The sequence below is a fragment of the Rhinolophus sinicus genome, chromosome 4 (genome assembly GCF_057876585.1).
Source record: "Rhinolophus sinicus isolate RSI-liver-muscle chromosome 4, RSI-T2T, whole genome shotgun sequence".
NCBI lineage: Eukaryota > Metazoa > Chordata > Mammalia > Chiroptera > Rhinolophidae > Rhinolophus > Rhinolophus sinicus.
The window spans coordinates 78,234,258-78,251,631 of record NC_142504.1 but is presented as its reverse complement, the minus strand read 5'-3'; the positions used below and the strand labels follow the sequence as shown (position 1 = coordinate 78,251,631).

At 41.6% G+C, this 17,374-nt stretch overlaps 1 protein-coding gene across 1 annotated transcript in view; it reads right to left on the bottom strand.

The window, feature by feature from the left end:
* LAMA3 (laminin subunit alpha 3) overlaps positions 1 to 17,374 on the bottom strand; it is a 264,040-nt gene that overhangs the window by 92,578 nt on the left and 154,088 nt on the right. Inside the window, exons 26-32 of the mRNA XM_088797937.1 lie at positions 15,927 to 16,024; positions 7,952 to 8,096; positions 6,201 to 6,327; positions 5,980 to 6,119; positions 4,264 to 4,379; positions 2,894 to 3,105; positions 1,687 to 1,894 (exon numbers count right to left, since the gene is read on the bottom strand). Of these exons, the coding sequence (XP_088654063.1) occupies positions 1,687 to 1,894; positions 2,894 to 3,105; positions 4,264 to 4,379; positions 5,980 to 6,119; positions 6,201 to 6,327; positions 7,952 to 8,096; positions 15,927 to 16,024 (1,046 nt within the window). The remainder of the gene's footprint in view (positions 1 to 1,686; positions 1,895 to 2,893; positions 3,106 to 4,263; positions 4,380 to 5,979; positions 6,120 to 6,200; positions 6,328 to 7,951; positions 8,097 to 15,926; positions 16,025 to 17,374) is intronic.

Here is a 17,374-nt window from a genome sequence, read left to right as displayed (position 1 = left end):
AATTGTGATAAAAACTCTCTAGCTATCACCTCAAAATTCTTCGTGCAAACCACATTCAGTTTATGCTTATAGTGTGAGAAGGATGAGCAAGTAAATTGACGCAGGAAGGACTCACACCTGTGGTTTTAAAGACTTGGAATGTTTCATGACTCAAGTTTTCAGTCAGCTTCCTTCCCAGTAATACAAAGGAGCTGGGAGGCACCAGGCAACGAATAAGGCGTGGCTTAAGGGTCCTTCCTTAGCAAAAGAAGAGTTGAATTTTGTCCCAAAAAAGATATAGTCCAGTACCTGAAAATGTTCTTTAATTGGAATTTGAAACAGGGTCTTTTCAGATATAATGAAGTTAAGATGAGGTCATACTGCAGTAAGGTGGGCCCAAGTCCAATATGACTGGTGTCCTTGTAAGAAGAGACAGATTCACACACAGGAGCGGAGAACGCCATGTGAAGACAGAGGCAGAGACTGGACTGATGCATCTACAGGCCAAGGAACTCCGAGGATTGCTAGCAACACCAGAAGGTAAGAGAAAGGCATGCAACAGATTCACTCCTAGAGCCTTTAGAAAGGCTTGGCATGGTCAAGTCCTTGATTTTGGACTTTCAGCATTTAGAGCTGTGAGAGAATAAATTTTTGTTGTTTTAAGCCACCCAGTTTATGGTATTTACAGTAGCCACAGGAAATGAATACAGCTGCCTTTGAGCTGGAGTCATGGATGCCTGCTGCCACCACCAGCAGCAGCCCCTCCCAGCTCTCACACCCAAATCACAGGGGCATAGATCCCAAAACAACTATGTGCCTGTGGATGTGTGTGTGTGGGGAGTAAGTGTAGGGTGAGTGGTGAACCACACACTCTCTCCTGCATACTGCCATACTGGCCTGGACTCTAGAAGCTCTGGCTCAGTTTTCCTGCTACATAATCCCTTGTCTAATTCTTTCCACCCTCTTCTTCTAGGACACTGTATCCCATTCTTCATCCCCTGTATCCACTCTCTATCCTGCTGAGATCAAGCTGATCACCTGAATCATGTGACATCGGCTTCTAGTTTTCAGTACAGAGTCTGACCTGCATCTGAGCCAATGTTTGCCACTCATCCCTTAGCAATTGTGTTTTGCACCTCTCGGTGGTTGTGGGGCAGCATCACTCTCAGCAGGCTCTCCGGCATGTACCTCCACACCCTGAGTCCCTCCCCCACTCCCAAATAACCCCCACTGGGGAGGTCCAGCACCACTTCCAGCTGGCCCATTTGAGTTAGGGAGGCAGACCTGAGGATTTCAGACTTTGACGTGCACTGTCCTTAACAAAACTGCCAGCTAACCCTAGAATGAAGGTGTGGAGCCCATCCCTACATACAAATGGATAGGTGCCCACCACAAGATGACACAGTAGAAGAAACTGATAACTTCATTATCATGACACACACTGAAAATGATGCTGGAGTGAATGGGCAAGGCAGCTTGTGGCTTCAGGTGATTAGTCATCTGACCACCCAAGCTCTTCTGGGCTACCTGAGGAGACCGGTTTCTCCACACATATAACCGATTCTGAGTGGGGAGCTGTGCCCTGAAGTGAACACAGTGCAGTCCTTGGACCAGTGAAAATCGGGAAGTAATGAAGACAGGTGTGTGGGCAGATGGCATCTTTCCTTCCCATAATAGGACCTAACAAGTGAATCCACCTGAGCTCACCTGCACTGCCCATGGTCCCTGTCGCACTCTGAGGTGGCAGCTCCAGCAGCAGTGCCACTCCTGGAGCAGTTGCAGCCTTCACAGCCAGCCAGGGGGTGGAAGCTGAAGGAATGTGTGTCACACACTTCACACTGGGGCCTGACCGTGCGTGGAGGGCAGAGGCATTTCCCCGTCGTCTCCTCACAAAGGCGCCGGCCACAGTTGCATGCTGGCCAGGGGATAAGGAGATACAGTGTAAGACTTAGATGCTATTTGACCTCCAGTAGGACTGTACCCCGGATTTCCAGAAGCTTCTAAGGAGTCTGGGAGAAATGTCTTGCTTTTCCTTCATTGTGGCATTATGGACCATGGTTGACATAAAAGGCCCTTTCTGGAGGCAAAGACCAACCACAACAAATGCTCATGGATATAGTATGTGATACAGTGTGCGAATGCTGAATGAAGCACAGGTGGACCCACTTGCTCCAAGATAGTTCGCCACTCCAAGGAACCCACTGAGCTGCTGTTATGGGCCGTTCTAATGTGAGGCCTCTCATTCATTGGAGGTTCTGCTCCTCACAGGCTCCCTGAAGTGGCTACACATCACCCCAGTGCACTGCGCCCAGGGTCAGGCCACAACGTAGCAGTAGGGCCTTCATTAGGCAAAAGCTGGTCTCCATGTGGGGCCTCTGTTTGCACCACACCTGCACCTCTCACTCCGCCACATAGCCTGGGCTGGCCCTATGTCTCAGGCAGCAGGATGGTTCTTCGATAAAGGTCCACAGGCTTCTCATTCAGTGAGTAGTATGCCCCTGTGACCCCGCCTCTTCTCTCATCTCAACTGAGTTTTGGTTAGGCTGCAAACACTGAAAAGGCTTCCAATTAGAAAGGGTATTGAGCTGTCCAATATTTTGATGTTTAAGGCTATTTACACTCACATGCTTTGTCAAGGGCATAGGTTGTGTAACCTGGGAAACACAAATTTATTTATCATTTAAAACCTTGCTACTCAGCAAGGTCCATGGGCCAGTGGCATAGGTATCATCTGAATGGTTATTAGACATGCAGACTCTCAGGCCACAGCCCAGGCCTCCTGAATCAGAACCTGCATTTTCACAAGATCCCCAGGTGAGTTTCTAGCACAGTGGAATTTGCAAAGCCCTGTCCTAGATGAGCATCAGCCACCTGGGACTAGGGACAACCTTGGATGACCCAAATGTGCACTTACGCTTGCAGTGTGGGAATCCATAGTAGCCCGTTCGACAGCGGGTACACTGCCGCCCAACGACGCCGGGCTGGCACAGGCATTGCCCACCCTCCGGGCTGCAGTGATGGCCAACCGCTCCGGTGGGGTGGCACTCACAGGGCAGTGCACCTTCGTGGTAAAGGGCCACCAGGGACCTGGCGGAGTTCTTACAGAATCCGGAGGCTGTCTGGGGGCTGTGGAGACAAAAGCAACTCATGTGATGTCCCAGGAAGCATGCCCAGAAGTGGCCCCAACTTTCCCTGCACACTTGCTCCACCAAACTGTGTTTTTGGGGATGGACTCTGGCTCCGGAGTCTGGGAAGATATGGGAGGACACCCATATCTCAACGCCAGTGACAGCCACCCTTCCCCTTATCCATTCACTCCAGAACATGTCACAGACATGGTGGGAACTTTTGGTGGCTGGAATAAAAGGGTATAAATTTGCCTGTAGGATGAATGGTATGACATAGATTATATTTCAATAAAGCAGTTACAAAAAGTTACATCTAAATGTGTAATGATACACCAATAACAATAATAATGAGGAGGAGGTGAATTGTCAACATTTATTGAGTATTGCATGCTAGAAGCTTTGCCTACATTTTACTTAAACTCACAACCATAAATGAGGCCTAAGCTCCATTTTACAGGTAAGGCAACTAGAAGTTAACTAATATTCCCAAGGCCCCAGAGCTACAGAGTGGCCAAACAGGCATTCAAATCCATAGATGTTAGACTTCAGAGCCTTTGCTCTTAATATTTCCTATACAGGCGACTTCTGCTTTCCAGGCCCCCTGGAGCTCCTGGGTTCCTCAGGAAACCTACAAGATGGCAGGGTGGGTGTGCAGAAGAGAAGGACAGGAAATGATGCTCAGGGCTGCCCTAGGCTCTTGGCCTTCAATGACTCAAGGAGAGAGAATGAGGAAGTCTGCCTTGCTGCAACGCTCCCCACTCAGTCAGATGGCAATGGAGCATGGGAATCTGGGTTGACGTGCTTCCTAGTGGAGGGTACCCGGTGTGTTACCTTAGGAATCTGAGCTGGACAATAAGAAACGGTGAAGAGGAAAAGTAATCCCTGAGCAGCCTATGTTTGGAGGGTCACCCTCTGATGAGATCACAGTTGAGGATGGGAATCTTGTCCAGATGCGCATGACAAGGTCTACTATAGGACAGTGTTTGCAGAGGAGAAACACTTCCTTCCTGGGACCCAGGATGCGTGACCACTCCCTTGGGCCACATGGAGAGGGAAAAGAGAGATCCAAGGGCCAGTCCTTCCCTGGGCCTTGTTCTGGGCAGGAATATGGGAGAGCCTTATGCATTCCAGGACCTTTCCACAAAGTGATACTTACTTGATATAAAAACTATTTCTTCCACAATTGGTGATAAACTCAGATGACTTGTCCACTGATTTTTTGTGAAGTATTTGGTAGTTGTAGTTCTCTGCAGGCACCACTAGAACACGGACCTAAAGGAAACCCATCAACATGTCTTTGGATTTCTAATAACAAGGCATACCTATCGCTATTCATTATACTCTCTCTTTACTAAGGCCAGTGTTCTGATCATTAAGCCCAAGACCAAATGAAATAGGATTTATGGGAAAAAGAGAATCACAAGAACACCCCTAAGCCAGTATTAAAGGCTCAATCTATGATTTTATGTAGGAAATGATAACAAGTGTTGGGCAGACCTCTTGGAATGCCTGTTCAGAGAAGCAGCAGCCTCACATGCTGGGCAGGGACAGGAGACCTGGGGATGGGGGGGGGTGGGGTGAGCAGGGGCCTGTTAAGATGGCCAGGGCCCCATGGGATCCATGCCTGGAATGCCCTTGGATCTCCAGGGGATGTTGCTTTGTATTTTTAGAGGAGAGAGAACTGAAACGACAGGATCAATGGCGAAACTCACGCCATAGCTTGCCCCTGAAGTTTATATCATACCAGATGCTCTATCATGAATAATTGTAGTCCCAGTTTTTAAAAGCACTGCTGGGTTCTCTGTATCTGTATAAATGAAACTATGCCAGCGACAAATGCTGTGGAAAATTTCAAATGTCTTTGTCAACTACTCACCAACTTACAGCTTACAGAGAGACTTATTTATTGAATTGGTCTCATGTTATTCAATTCAATAAACATTTGCCAAGCTCCAGGTGCCAGGTGGGATTCTAGGCACAGGGGAGACAAAATGAATAAAGTCAGGCCCCTGGCCCTAGGAAAATGAGATTCTCTGAGACAGAAGAAGGCACAAGCAAGGAATGAGAGGGCCACAGAGCAGGGTCTGGGGAAAGTTGTCTGGCTATGTGGAAGGCTTTATAGGCATTAAGTGACCATGATTCCATCAAGCAACGTAATGAACAGCGCAGGGGAAACCTGAGGCTGTGCAGGTAACAGGCTAAGTTTGAGGGACTTGGGAGATTTCTGGCTATAGAAATATGCAGTAGATGGTCCCACATTAGGACTGGAGCTCAGGAAAGACCGGAGACCAATTCACAGATGTGGGTGTCATTTTCACAGAGGAGAGAATAGAATCAACAGAGGATATTACCTGAGGAGAAGTGATAGAACAAGGGGGCTCAGGGTCTACCCACGGGAATGCCAATATATGGGGACAAAGGGAAAGAGAAATCACTGAAGAAGCACTAGAGAAAGTGAGGGGAAAAAGTAGCTATGGAAGGAAGAAGAAGGAGAAGGAAAAGAAGAAGAAGAAGAAGAAGAAGAAGAAGAAGAAGAAGAAGAAGAACAACAACAACAACAACAACAACAACAACAACAACAAAGGAGTCTAAAATGCTTCTGACAGAGACCAGTCAGGTGAGGAGTGAGGATGGACTGATGGAGAGTGAGACAGAGCTTCTTGCAGGGGAGCTTTTTCTCCCTATTCACTTCTCTATTATTCCAATTTCATTTGATTTTAATTGTCACACACATTTTTTTTTTTATAAAAGGTAGTTGTAAATTTCAAATATTTTTCTATAAATATGACTCCAATTCCTTGGAGGAATTATCATCATGAGCCAAACAGACACACAGAATGGCCAAGGCAACCATGTGAAGAGCAGAACACACCAATACTAAGGACTTTGCTTCTGGAACCTTCACAGTCACGGCCACCTCAGGCTCCAAGATGTCAAACTCAATCTGATCTTCGGCAATCACTTGGTCCTGGCATCCAAGCACATGGGGGCAAAAAGAGGCACGGAAGACACCTGGGGGCAAAGAGCAAGGAGTTCCTGTCATACCAGGCCTAGTGAGGCAGGTAGCCACGGGACCCACTCTCTGTAGCTCACCAGGCCGCAGCTGGCCTCCATCCACAGACACCTGTGCAGGAAATGTCGGGTGCACTGGTTGATAAAAATGGATGACAATGACATATCGGCCCAGACGTGGTACAAGTCCTCTCAGTGTCACTTGGTTCTAGGAGGAAAAAGGGGAAAAATAAAACCCCTTGAGCTTCATAGCTATTAATAATTAGAATCACATGCTATTTAGAGGTTAAAAACCAAAACAACCTAGGCATTTACCCAAGTGAAGTCAAAATTTTCACTTGAATGTTTACAGCAGCTTTATTTATAATTACAAACACTAGAAACAACCCAAGTGTCCTTCAACTGCAGAATGGATAATCCAACTGTGGTACAACCATATGATACTGGAGGGAGTGTAATTTAGTACAATCACTTTGGAAAACTGGTTGGTTGTTTTTGCCAAAGTTGAACATATAACTAAGCAATTGCACTCCGAGGTATGTACCCAACAGAAATGCAAAATATGTTTGTCAAAAGGCTATACAAGAATGTTCACAGCATTCAAGTACTACTTATAATAAAGAGTCAGACTTCATTTTTCACGTTTGACCACTGATGGTTGCCAAGCCCTACTGTCTTTTACTCTACACCTGCCCAGCCAATAAGAAAGCCCAGGTGCTCATCCTTTGGCACAGGTGGAAAGTTCAAACTACACAAATTCTAGCCCATGAGAGAGGAAGCCCTCACCCTGGATTCCTCCCCTCCCCTTCCCCCTTGCCCAACCACAGTGAAAAGCAGAGTCACACCTCTCCTTTTGCTCAAGCTTGAGCATGAGCCCTGCTTTCCCCAGAAAGCCTCACTATATGAGTAATAAGTCTTTTCAAACCCTCAAAAAACTGCAAAAATAACAACATCAATAATAAAAGTTTATCTTCATCTTTCAGATGAGAACCCTGACTCGGGGAAGGTAGGTAACTTGCTGAACATGAAGGTCAAACACTAACTTGACTACAAAACCAGGACTGAAACTCTATTGTCTTGATTTCAATTCATTTCACTCTGGTATCGTAGTCTGCTTTTCCCATACAGGATCTTATTAAATTTTCTCGCTCAGATCTGTTAATTTCCTAATTCAATTCAATGGGAATGGACACAAGCTAGCTCTAGTATTATAAGGACATAATATCATCAGAACAAATTTTAAGGCTTGTGATTTTGTAGTTTACAGTGAAAAAATGCATTTCCTTACTACATTTCATCTTCATGCTCTAGGTGATTAATCGATAAGCATTTATTGGGAATTTCCTTCCTGCAATGCATTGCATTGGTGAAGTTGGTGATACAAAAAATTTTGTTAGCCACAGCAGGTATTCTAAAAGTACTCACATTCCAACTTGGGAAGGTAATAAACTCAAAAATGTTAAATAGCAGTAGCCCATGAAGGTATGAGGTATCACATGATGGGTAATGAGAAGTTGCCAAATGCTGTGTAGACACAGATGCAGGAGGGAAAGAGACCATCAGGATGGGGTGGTTGTAAAGATTAACCTGATGCCTGCATGCTGGAGTCCACAGTTGAGAGCAGAGGGTGGGTCTCAAAATTTAAGGGTATCTGAATCTCTGTGGGGTTTGTTAAGACACAGATTCCTGGGCCCCATCTCCAGAGTTTCTGATTCAGCAGATCTTGCAAATATGCATCACTAACAAGTTCCCAGGTGATGCAGATGCTGTTGGTTCAGGGCCACACTTTGAGAACCACTCATGTAGAAACAGCATACTTCTGGGAGTCCTACCTGTGGTGCCTTCAAGGTGACTCCAGTAACAATATCAGCAGAAGGTGAAACATCCTGGGGTAGTAGATAGGGAGACCCACCATTTGGGACATCCAAAATTAATGTTGCTGGAGGAGTTTCAGGAGATAGGGAGACACAAGTGGCCCTGAAAAATAGAATATTTAAAAATGTGGAGTTCTGGTTAAGATGGTAGAGTAGGTAAACACTGTGCTTGTCCCATGACCACATTAAAATGACAACTAAATTACAGATCAACCTGGAGAACCATCTGAAGACTAGCTGAACAGAAGACCTATAACTAAGGGTATACAGAAGCCACACCGAGACTGATAGGAGAGGCAGAGACATGAAACAGGCTGATCCCAAACCAATGTGAGAATCAGGAGGGATATCTCAGTTGCAGAGGTTCCCCCTAAAGAGCAAGGCGTCCCAGCCCCACATGGGGCTCCCCAGCCTGGAGCACCAGGGCCAGGAAGAGGAGTCCCCAGAACATCTGGCTGTGAAAATCAGTGGGGATTCTGTTCATCTGATCAAGATGGAAGGCCAAGGGAAACCCAGGTGTTCCTTTTAAAGGGCCCAGCACAGATTCTCTCACTCCCAGGAACTTACCCTGGGCTCCAGTGAAGGGATGAGCTTGTGAGATGCCAGAGACATATAGGGTAGGCTGAGTTGAGTGGCTTCAGAGCAAGAGATGGAGGGAGAGCCTCCAGTGTTCTTGTGTTGAGCCTGCCTTCCCTATAGCCTACAGGTGGGTGCCATCTTTCCTGTGTTTAGCCCACTCTCCACACGGCCAAATCTGAACCTGCATTGGCCTGGTGAAATCCACTGGCTCCATACTGGTGACTCCCTGGGACGCCACCCCACCCAACCCATGGACTGCTGGAGGAATTTTTTGGTGGTCAGTGATCGGCAGGCAGCCTGTGTTGGCCTACACTACAGACTTACTTGGAAAACTCTTGAGGGTCCACAGGACCCAGGTAGGTGGTAGTTGGCCTCAGTGTACTCTGACCTTTTTGAGTGGCCCCAGGATCAGCACTGATGCTAAATCTGAAACTGCACTAACCTGGTAAATACCACTTGCCCTATCCTGGTGACTCCTTAGACCCTGCCCCACCCAACCCTGCACCTCTTGAGGCTTTTTCAACATTCAGGGGGCAGCCAGTATTGGCCTGCACTGCAGACTTTCTTGGACAACTCTTGGGAGTCTGTATGCCCCAGGTGGGCTGTGGCTGGCCTCGATATGCTCTGAGACTTTTTAGAGGCCCCAGTCTCAGCACTGATGCCAAATCTGAATCTCCACTGACCTGGTGAACACCACTCACCCCATCCTGGTGACTCTGTGAAATGCCATCTCCCCCAGCTGGCTTACCACCCTTCACTTATTCAGTGGCTAAGCCAGCAGTCAGAGTCAGGCCTCAGTATGCCCTATGTCTTCTACTAAGCTGCCCCAGGCAGGGTACGCATGGCAGCTGGCCTTAGTCACAGCGTGGCCTCTCCCACACCCCTTCAGGTCCAGCACAGGCAGCAACCAACCACAGATTGCTTTGCAGCTCCTATCAGATAACCTTGGGCTGGTCACAGGCAGAGGCTGACCTTGGCCTGCAAGGGAGCCCCTTCCAAGAGGCCCCAGAAACAACACATCTGGGAGTCAACTTCAGACCATTCCAGAGCACTACTCAATTAGCCACACAAACAGCATACCCAAAGGGGTGGTCTTGACAGGGGTCAGAGCCTACAGGGACAAATCCCAATCCATGGGGTCAGCCCCTACACAGTAGCCCATATGCTGTGGTTGTGGCCAATCATCACAGCCGGTAAGCCTGAGGATCAATCCCTCCAACTGATGTGCCAACAGCAATCAATGCTCAACTACAATAAGAGGGCACACACAATCCATGCAAGGGACATTCAGGAAGCATCAAGCTTAGGAAACCAGGGAGACTGCACCAGTGGGCCCCACAGGATACCTACTACATAAGGCCACCCTGCCAAGACCAGGAGATGTAGCATATCTACCTAATACATAGAAACAAACACAGAGAGGAAGCCAAAATGAGGAAACAACTAAATATGTCCCTAATTAAAAAATAGGAAGCAACTCCAGAAAAAGAACTACACAAAATGGAGGCAAGCAATCTACCAGATACAGAGTTCAAAACACTGGTTATAAGGATGCATAAGGAACTTAGTGAGAACTTCAACGAATAGATAGTAAGCATAAAAAATGACATAGAAATCATAAAGGAGAACTAGTCAGAAATGAACTACAATAAGTGAAATGAAGAATACACTAGAAGGAATCAATAGCAGATTAGATGAAGCAGAAGATCAAACAAGCGATTTGGAAGCCAAAGTAGCAGAAAACACCCAAACAGAAGAGCAAAAAGAAAAAAGAATTTTCAAAAACGAGGTTAGTTTAAGGGATCTCTGGGGTAACATCAAGTGTAACAACATTCACATCATAGGGGTACCAAGAGACGTGAGAAAACAAGGGATTAAGAATATATTTGAATAAATAATGTCAGAAAGCTTCTTTAACCTGGCAAAGGAAATTGACATACAAGTCCAGGAAGCTCAGAGAGTCCCCAAAGAAGATGACCCAGACCGCAACACATAATTAAAATGCCAAAGGTTAAAGACAAAGACAGAAACTTAAAAGCAACAAGGGAAAGGCAACTAGTTACAAGGAAGCTCCCGAGAGAGATTGTCAGCTGATTTCTCAACATAGACTTTGCAGGCCAGAAGGGATTGGCATGAAATATTCAAAGTGATGAAAAGCAAGGACTTACAACCAAGACTACTCTACCCAGCAAGGCTATCATTGAAAATTGAAAGAGAGATAAAGAGCTTTCTAGACAAGAAAAAGCTAAAGGAATTTATCACCACCAAACCAGTATTACAAGAAATGTTAAAGTGACTTCTTTAAGAAGAAGAAAGAAAAAACACAAAAAATATAAATAGTAAAATGGCAATAACTATGTACCTATCAATAATCACTTTAAGTGTAAATGGATTAAAAGCTCTAATCCAAAGAAATATTATAGATGAATGAATAAAAAACCAATATCCATACATAGCCTCTTTACAAGAGACCTACTTCAGATCAAAAGACACACAGACTGTAAGTAAAGGGATTGAAGAAGATATTTCATGCAAATGGAAAAGAAAAAAAAAGCTGGGGTAGCAATACTTATATCAGAAAAAATTAACTTGAAAGCAAAGACTTTAATAAGAAAAAAATAAGGATGTTTCATAACAATAAAGGGGTCAATCCAACATGAGGATATAACCCTTGTAAATAGTTATGCACCCAACATAGGAGCACCTAAATACATAGAGGAAATACTAACCAACACAAAGGGAGATACTAACAGTAATACAGTCATATTAGGGGACTTTCACACCCCATTGACACCAATGGACAGCTCTTCCAGACAGAAAACCAACAAGGAAACAGTGACCTTAAATGATGTATTAGACCAGATGGATTTAATTGATATTTTTAGAGCATTTCAAACAAAGCAGGAGAGTACATTCTTTTCAAGCCCACAGGGAACATTTTCCAAGATAGACTACATGTTAGGCCATAAAACAAGTCTCAATAAAGTTAAGAAGACTGAAATCATATTCTCTCACCACAGTGGTATGAAACTAGGAATCAATTACAAGAAGAAAAAAAAAAGAAAACTGAAAAACACACTAACACATGGAGACCAAATAACATATTACTAAAAAATTAATGGGCTAATGATGACATCAAGGAAGAAATTAAAAGATACCTTGAGACAAATGAAAATGAAAACACAACAACCTAAAATCTATGGCAAACAGTGAAGGCAATCCTAAGAGGGAAATTAATTCATAGCAATACAGGTCTACCTCAAGAAACAAGGAAACTCTCAAATAAACAATCTTAACCTTACACCTAAAGGAACTAGGAAAAGAACAGCAAACAAAGCCCAAAGTGAACAGAAGGAAAGAAATATAAAGATTAGAGAAGAAATAAACAAAATAGAGTCTAAAAAAATAATACAAAAGATCAATAAAACTAAGAGCTGGTTCTTTAAAAATATAAACAAAATTGAGAAACCTTTAATCAGACTCATCAAGAATAAAAGAGAAAATCCAAATAAATAAAATCAGAAATTAAAGAGGAGAAGTGACAAGTGACACCACAGAAATACAAAGGATTATGAGAAAAATTACGAACAATTATATGCCAATAAATTGGACAATCTGGAGAAAACGGATAAATTCCTAGAAACATACAATCTTCCAAGACTGACTCAAGAATAAACAGAAAATCTGAACAGACTGATAACTACAAATGAAATCAAATCACTAATCAAAAAACTCCAAACAAACAAAAGTTCTAGACCAGATGGCTTCATAGGTGAATTTTACCAAATATTCAAAGAAGAATTAAAACCTATCCTTCTCAAACTATTTCAGAAAATTCAAGAGGACTGAAGGCTGCCAAGCTCATTCTACAAGGTCACCATTACCCTGATCCCAAAACCAGACAAAGACATTACAAAAGAAGAAAATTATAGGTCAATATTCCTGATGAATATAGATGCAAATATCCTCAACAAAGTATTAGCAAACAGAATTCAGCAATGCATTAAAAAGACCATACACCATGATCAAGTGGGATTCATCCCTGGCACACAAGTCTCAAAACCCACAAATCAATTAACATAATATATTACCAAAACAAAATGAAAGATAAAAATCATATGATCATGTCCATAGATGCAGAAAAAGCATTTGACAAAATCCAGCATCCATGTATGATAAAAACTCTCGAAAATTGAGGGAACATACATCAGCATAATAAAGGCCAAATATGACAAACCCACAGCTAACATCATAACCAATGGGCAAAGCTAAAAGTGTTCTCCTTAAGATCAGGAACAAGATAAGGTTGCCCACTTTCTCCACTTTATTCAACATGTATTGGAAGTCCTAGACACAGTAATCAGACAAGAAAAATAAATAAAAAGCATCCAAATTGAAAAGGAAGAAGTAAAACTGTCATTATTTGCACATGACATGATACCATAGAGAGAACCCTAAAGATTCCACCAAAAAACTATTAGAACTGATAAATGAATTCAGTACGTAGCAGGATACAAAATTAACATTCAGAAATTGGTTGCATTTTTATACATCAATAACAAACTATCAGAAAGAGAAATTAAGAAAACAACCCCATTTACAATTTCATCACCATAAAATTAAATATCTAGGAATAAATTTAACGAAAGAGGTAAAAGACCTGTACTCAGAAAACTATAACACACTAAAGAATAAAATAGAAGAACAAATAAATGGAAGCATATATCATGCTCATGGATAGGAAGAATTAACATTATAAAAATGTCCATACTATCCAAAGCAATCTGTACACAATGCAACCCCTATCAAAGCACTAGTGGCATTTTTCACAAATCTAGAACAAATAATCTTAAAATGTGTATGGAATCACAAAAGACCCCAAATAGCCACAACCACCTTGAGAAAGAAGAACAAAATTAGTGGTATCATGCTACCTGATATCCAACTATACCAAAAGGCTATAATAATCAAAACAGCATGGTGCTGGCATAAAACCAGACACAAATAAATGGAAGAGAATAGAGAGCCCACAAATAAATCCATGCATATATAGTCAATTAATCTATGACAAAGAAGGCAAGAATATACAATGGGGTAAAGACAGTCTATTCAATAAATGGTGTTGGGAAAATTGGACAGATACATGCAAGAAAATGAAACTGGACCCCCTTCTTATACCATATACAAGAATAAACTCAAAGTGGATTAAATATTTAAATGCAAGTTTCGAAACCATAAAACTGCTAGAAGAAAACATAGAGAGTAAACTGTCTGACATTGCTCTTAGTAATATTTTTTTTGGATATATCTCGTTGGGCAAGGGAAACAAAAGAAACAAATAAATGGTACTACCTTAAACTAAAAAGGTTTTTCACCGCAAAGGAAACCATCAACAAAATGAAAAGGCATCCTACTGAATATTCGCCAATGACACACCTGATAATGGGCTAATATCCAAAATTTATAAATCACTCACACAACTCAACACCAAAAAAAACTAACAATCCAATTTAAAAATGGGCAAAGGACCTGAACAGACATTTCTCTAGAGGACATATAGATGGCCAACAGACATATGAAAAGTTGCTCAAGCTCACCAATCATCAGAGAAATGCAAATTAAAACCAAGTGAAATATCACCTCACACCTGTCAGAATGTTTATTTTTTCATCAAAAAATAAACAAACAAGTCCTAGTGAGGATGTGGAGAAAAGGGAAACCTTGTGCATTGATGGTGGGATTGCAAATTAGTGCAGCCAATATGAAAAATGGTTTGGAGTTTTCTTTAAAATTGAAAATAGAAGTACCTTATGACCCAGAAATTCCCTTCTAGGTATTTATCTGAAGAAAAAGAAACTGATTTGAAAAGATATATGCACCCCTATGTTCACTTAGCTGTTTAAAATAGCCAAGACATGGAAGCAACCCAAGGGCCCGTCAACACGTAGATGATTGGATAAAGTACATGTAGTATATATGGAAGATGCAGAACATTACTCGGCCACAAAAAAAGAATGAAATCTTACCATTTGCAACAACATGAATGGTTCTAGGGGGTATTACGTTACATGAAATAAATCAGACTGAAAAAGACAAATACCACAGGATCTCACTTACATGTGGGATCTAAAGGACAAAATAAATCAACAAACAAAACAGAAACAAACTCCGGTTGCCAAATGCGAGGAGGTTTGGGGGATGGGTGAAAAGGTGAAGGGATGAAGAAGTACAGGTTGATAGTTACGAAATAGTCACAGGAATGTAATGTACAGCATAAGGAATATAGTCAATAACATTGTAATAACTAGGTATAGTGCTGGGTGGGTACTAGACTAATTGGGGAAGATCACTTCATAAATTATAAAAATGTCTAACCACTATGCTGTACACCTGAAACTAATGTAAAATAATACTGAATGCCAAGTGTAATTGAAAATTAAAAATAAAATAAAAATAAATAAAAATCTTATTTAAAAAATAACCATAAAAGGGAGAACTGTCCATTGGTGAAGATATAGACTCTGATCATAAGACCGTGTGAGCATCAAGAGGACCCAGTCTCCAAGGAACCACAGGACTGTGGAGATCTTTATAAAAAGACTCAGTGCCATGGACTTGTCAAATGTATTCTAGCCACCCGCTCAATACAAAGAGCCAAAACAGAGAGAAAATCTTAATTTTGAAGGAAAGCAAACAATATAGAAACTTACTGAAACCTCCCTTTCTAGAAATAAAATTGTTAAATGAGATCAATGCAATGAAACATTATTCACCTCTAAATATAAATGTTCACATAAAACTGTATAAAGACAAAGAAACAAATACATGTCATTTATATAGGCAGAGCCAGATTTCATTGCCTTGGTAATTTTCATAGTCCTAGCCATGTGCACAGATTTTATGACTACGTCTATAAATTATTTTTGAATCCACATTAAAACAACCCTATTCAAAACCCCAATAAGCCTTGGTTAGCTAATTCTTGTAACATAGTTGTGAGGTGGGTCATTATCTTCATGGTTATTTAAATGAAGAGAGTCAGACACAGAGGGATTCAAGGACTGTAACAAAGTGAGTCTTTGCAAGGGTTCAGAATAGAACTCAGAGTAACTGCCCCTCAGAGCTAGGCTTAACCATTTCCCCCCAGTTGCTACTGTGTGGGCTTCCTGATATGAAATTCTGGAAAGACTGTTGGGGTAAATGATTTAGCTGTCTTTTTTTTTTTTAAATTCATCACCAGTCTTTAGCACCTTGACCTATGATCACTTCTGAGGTGAAGTATAAAGTTGCAGCCTTATAGCGTTACAGTATCACTCAGAGGATAAATAAGGGAGAAAGGAAGAAAACACATTACCTTGGATTAACAAATGGCCCATAACTGGCAATGCATTTGACTTGAGGTTTCAAATATTCAGTTGAGAATTCTTCAATGGGTATGATACAAACTTGATGCTGTTGAGCAAATACAATGCAAAAAGGTATATTGCAATTATCGGCAAAATCAGTGGTATGGTCAAACACACTCTTTAAAAAAGCTATTAAAAATTCATCCAGAAAAATTATAATTGTTATTTTAAAGTAGTAACAATTGCAGAATAGCATTCTGTATGGCATTATTATGTGCAACAAATCCTTTTTTGCTGTTATTCAGGGTCAGTGACTAAACTGCTCTTAGAATAATTATGTAAATAAAATCATTTGAAAGTTTGAAAACAACTCTTTTTCAGTGACTTTTGATGCCTTTTTTCTTTCCTGCCCTGGGTTGAAGCTGGCTCTTCAGACTCCTTGGCAGAGAGTGGTGGCGGGGGTAGGAGGCAGCCAGGGATCCCGCTATTCAAACTGAGGGCTGCTCCTGGTACAAACAATCCTTCTTAACAGAGGGTGACTTGTATCTCAGGCACATTTGGACTTTGTTGAAGGAACTGGCTCCTGAGCTAGCTTTTGAGTTGCACAAGAAATTCAGTTATTATTAGTGTATTTCATTTTAAATCAAAACTGTATTACCAGCTTGTTCATAAATTTATTCAGTGTCAACAACAACAATTTTTATTGAACACCTACTATATGCCAGGCACTGAGACTGGGGGATCCTCCAAACCCAAGCTAGATAGCAGTCCAGCTCTCACAGAATTTATAGTCAATCAGCCTTGAATCTGAATGATGTTTGATTACTTCAGAAAGGGTAAACTTATGCTTAAAATAAAAGATGGAGCTTTGGGTCCCATTATAATTTCGAAAGATGAGGAGATTAAGATTTAGTTGGATTGTTATGTTTAAATGTAATCTTAATTTTAAAAAGAAAGTCTTAAATTATTATATACTTTATAGAATAATTTTTAAAAATTGAATTCCAGGTACTTCTTAAGAGAAAGCTCAAAGGTTTTAATACTTTCAAATACAAATATTAAAAACATGTTAGAACAGGATGGCCTGGCATTTTCCAGGATGTGATGCATGATTAATATTAGCAGTGACAGAAAGTAGCTTCATAGTTAATCTTCTACTAAATCTGGCCACCACTTCCTGTCCCAGATCCCACTGCCTCTGTTTGTCACAATTCTCAAAATTCAAATTGTGTTATTAAAAGGGTGGGTATGTTATAAATTAAAAAAAAAGAAAAAAAAAGGGTGGGTATGAAGCGCATTTAATCTGCCAAACTTGGCATTTTCACTCTTAATAGTATATATCTATTTAACTGAATAATGCTCTTTTTGAAAAAGAGTGAGAATATTCTGGAAAAAAACAAACAAACCAGGTATTACAACCTTTAAAATTCTGAAGAAATTTGCCAAAATGCTAAAT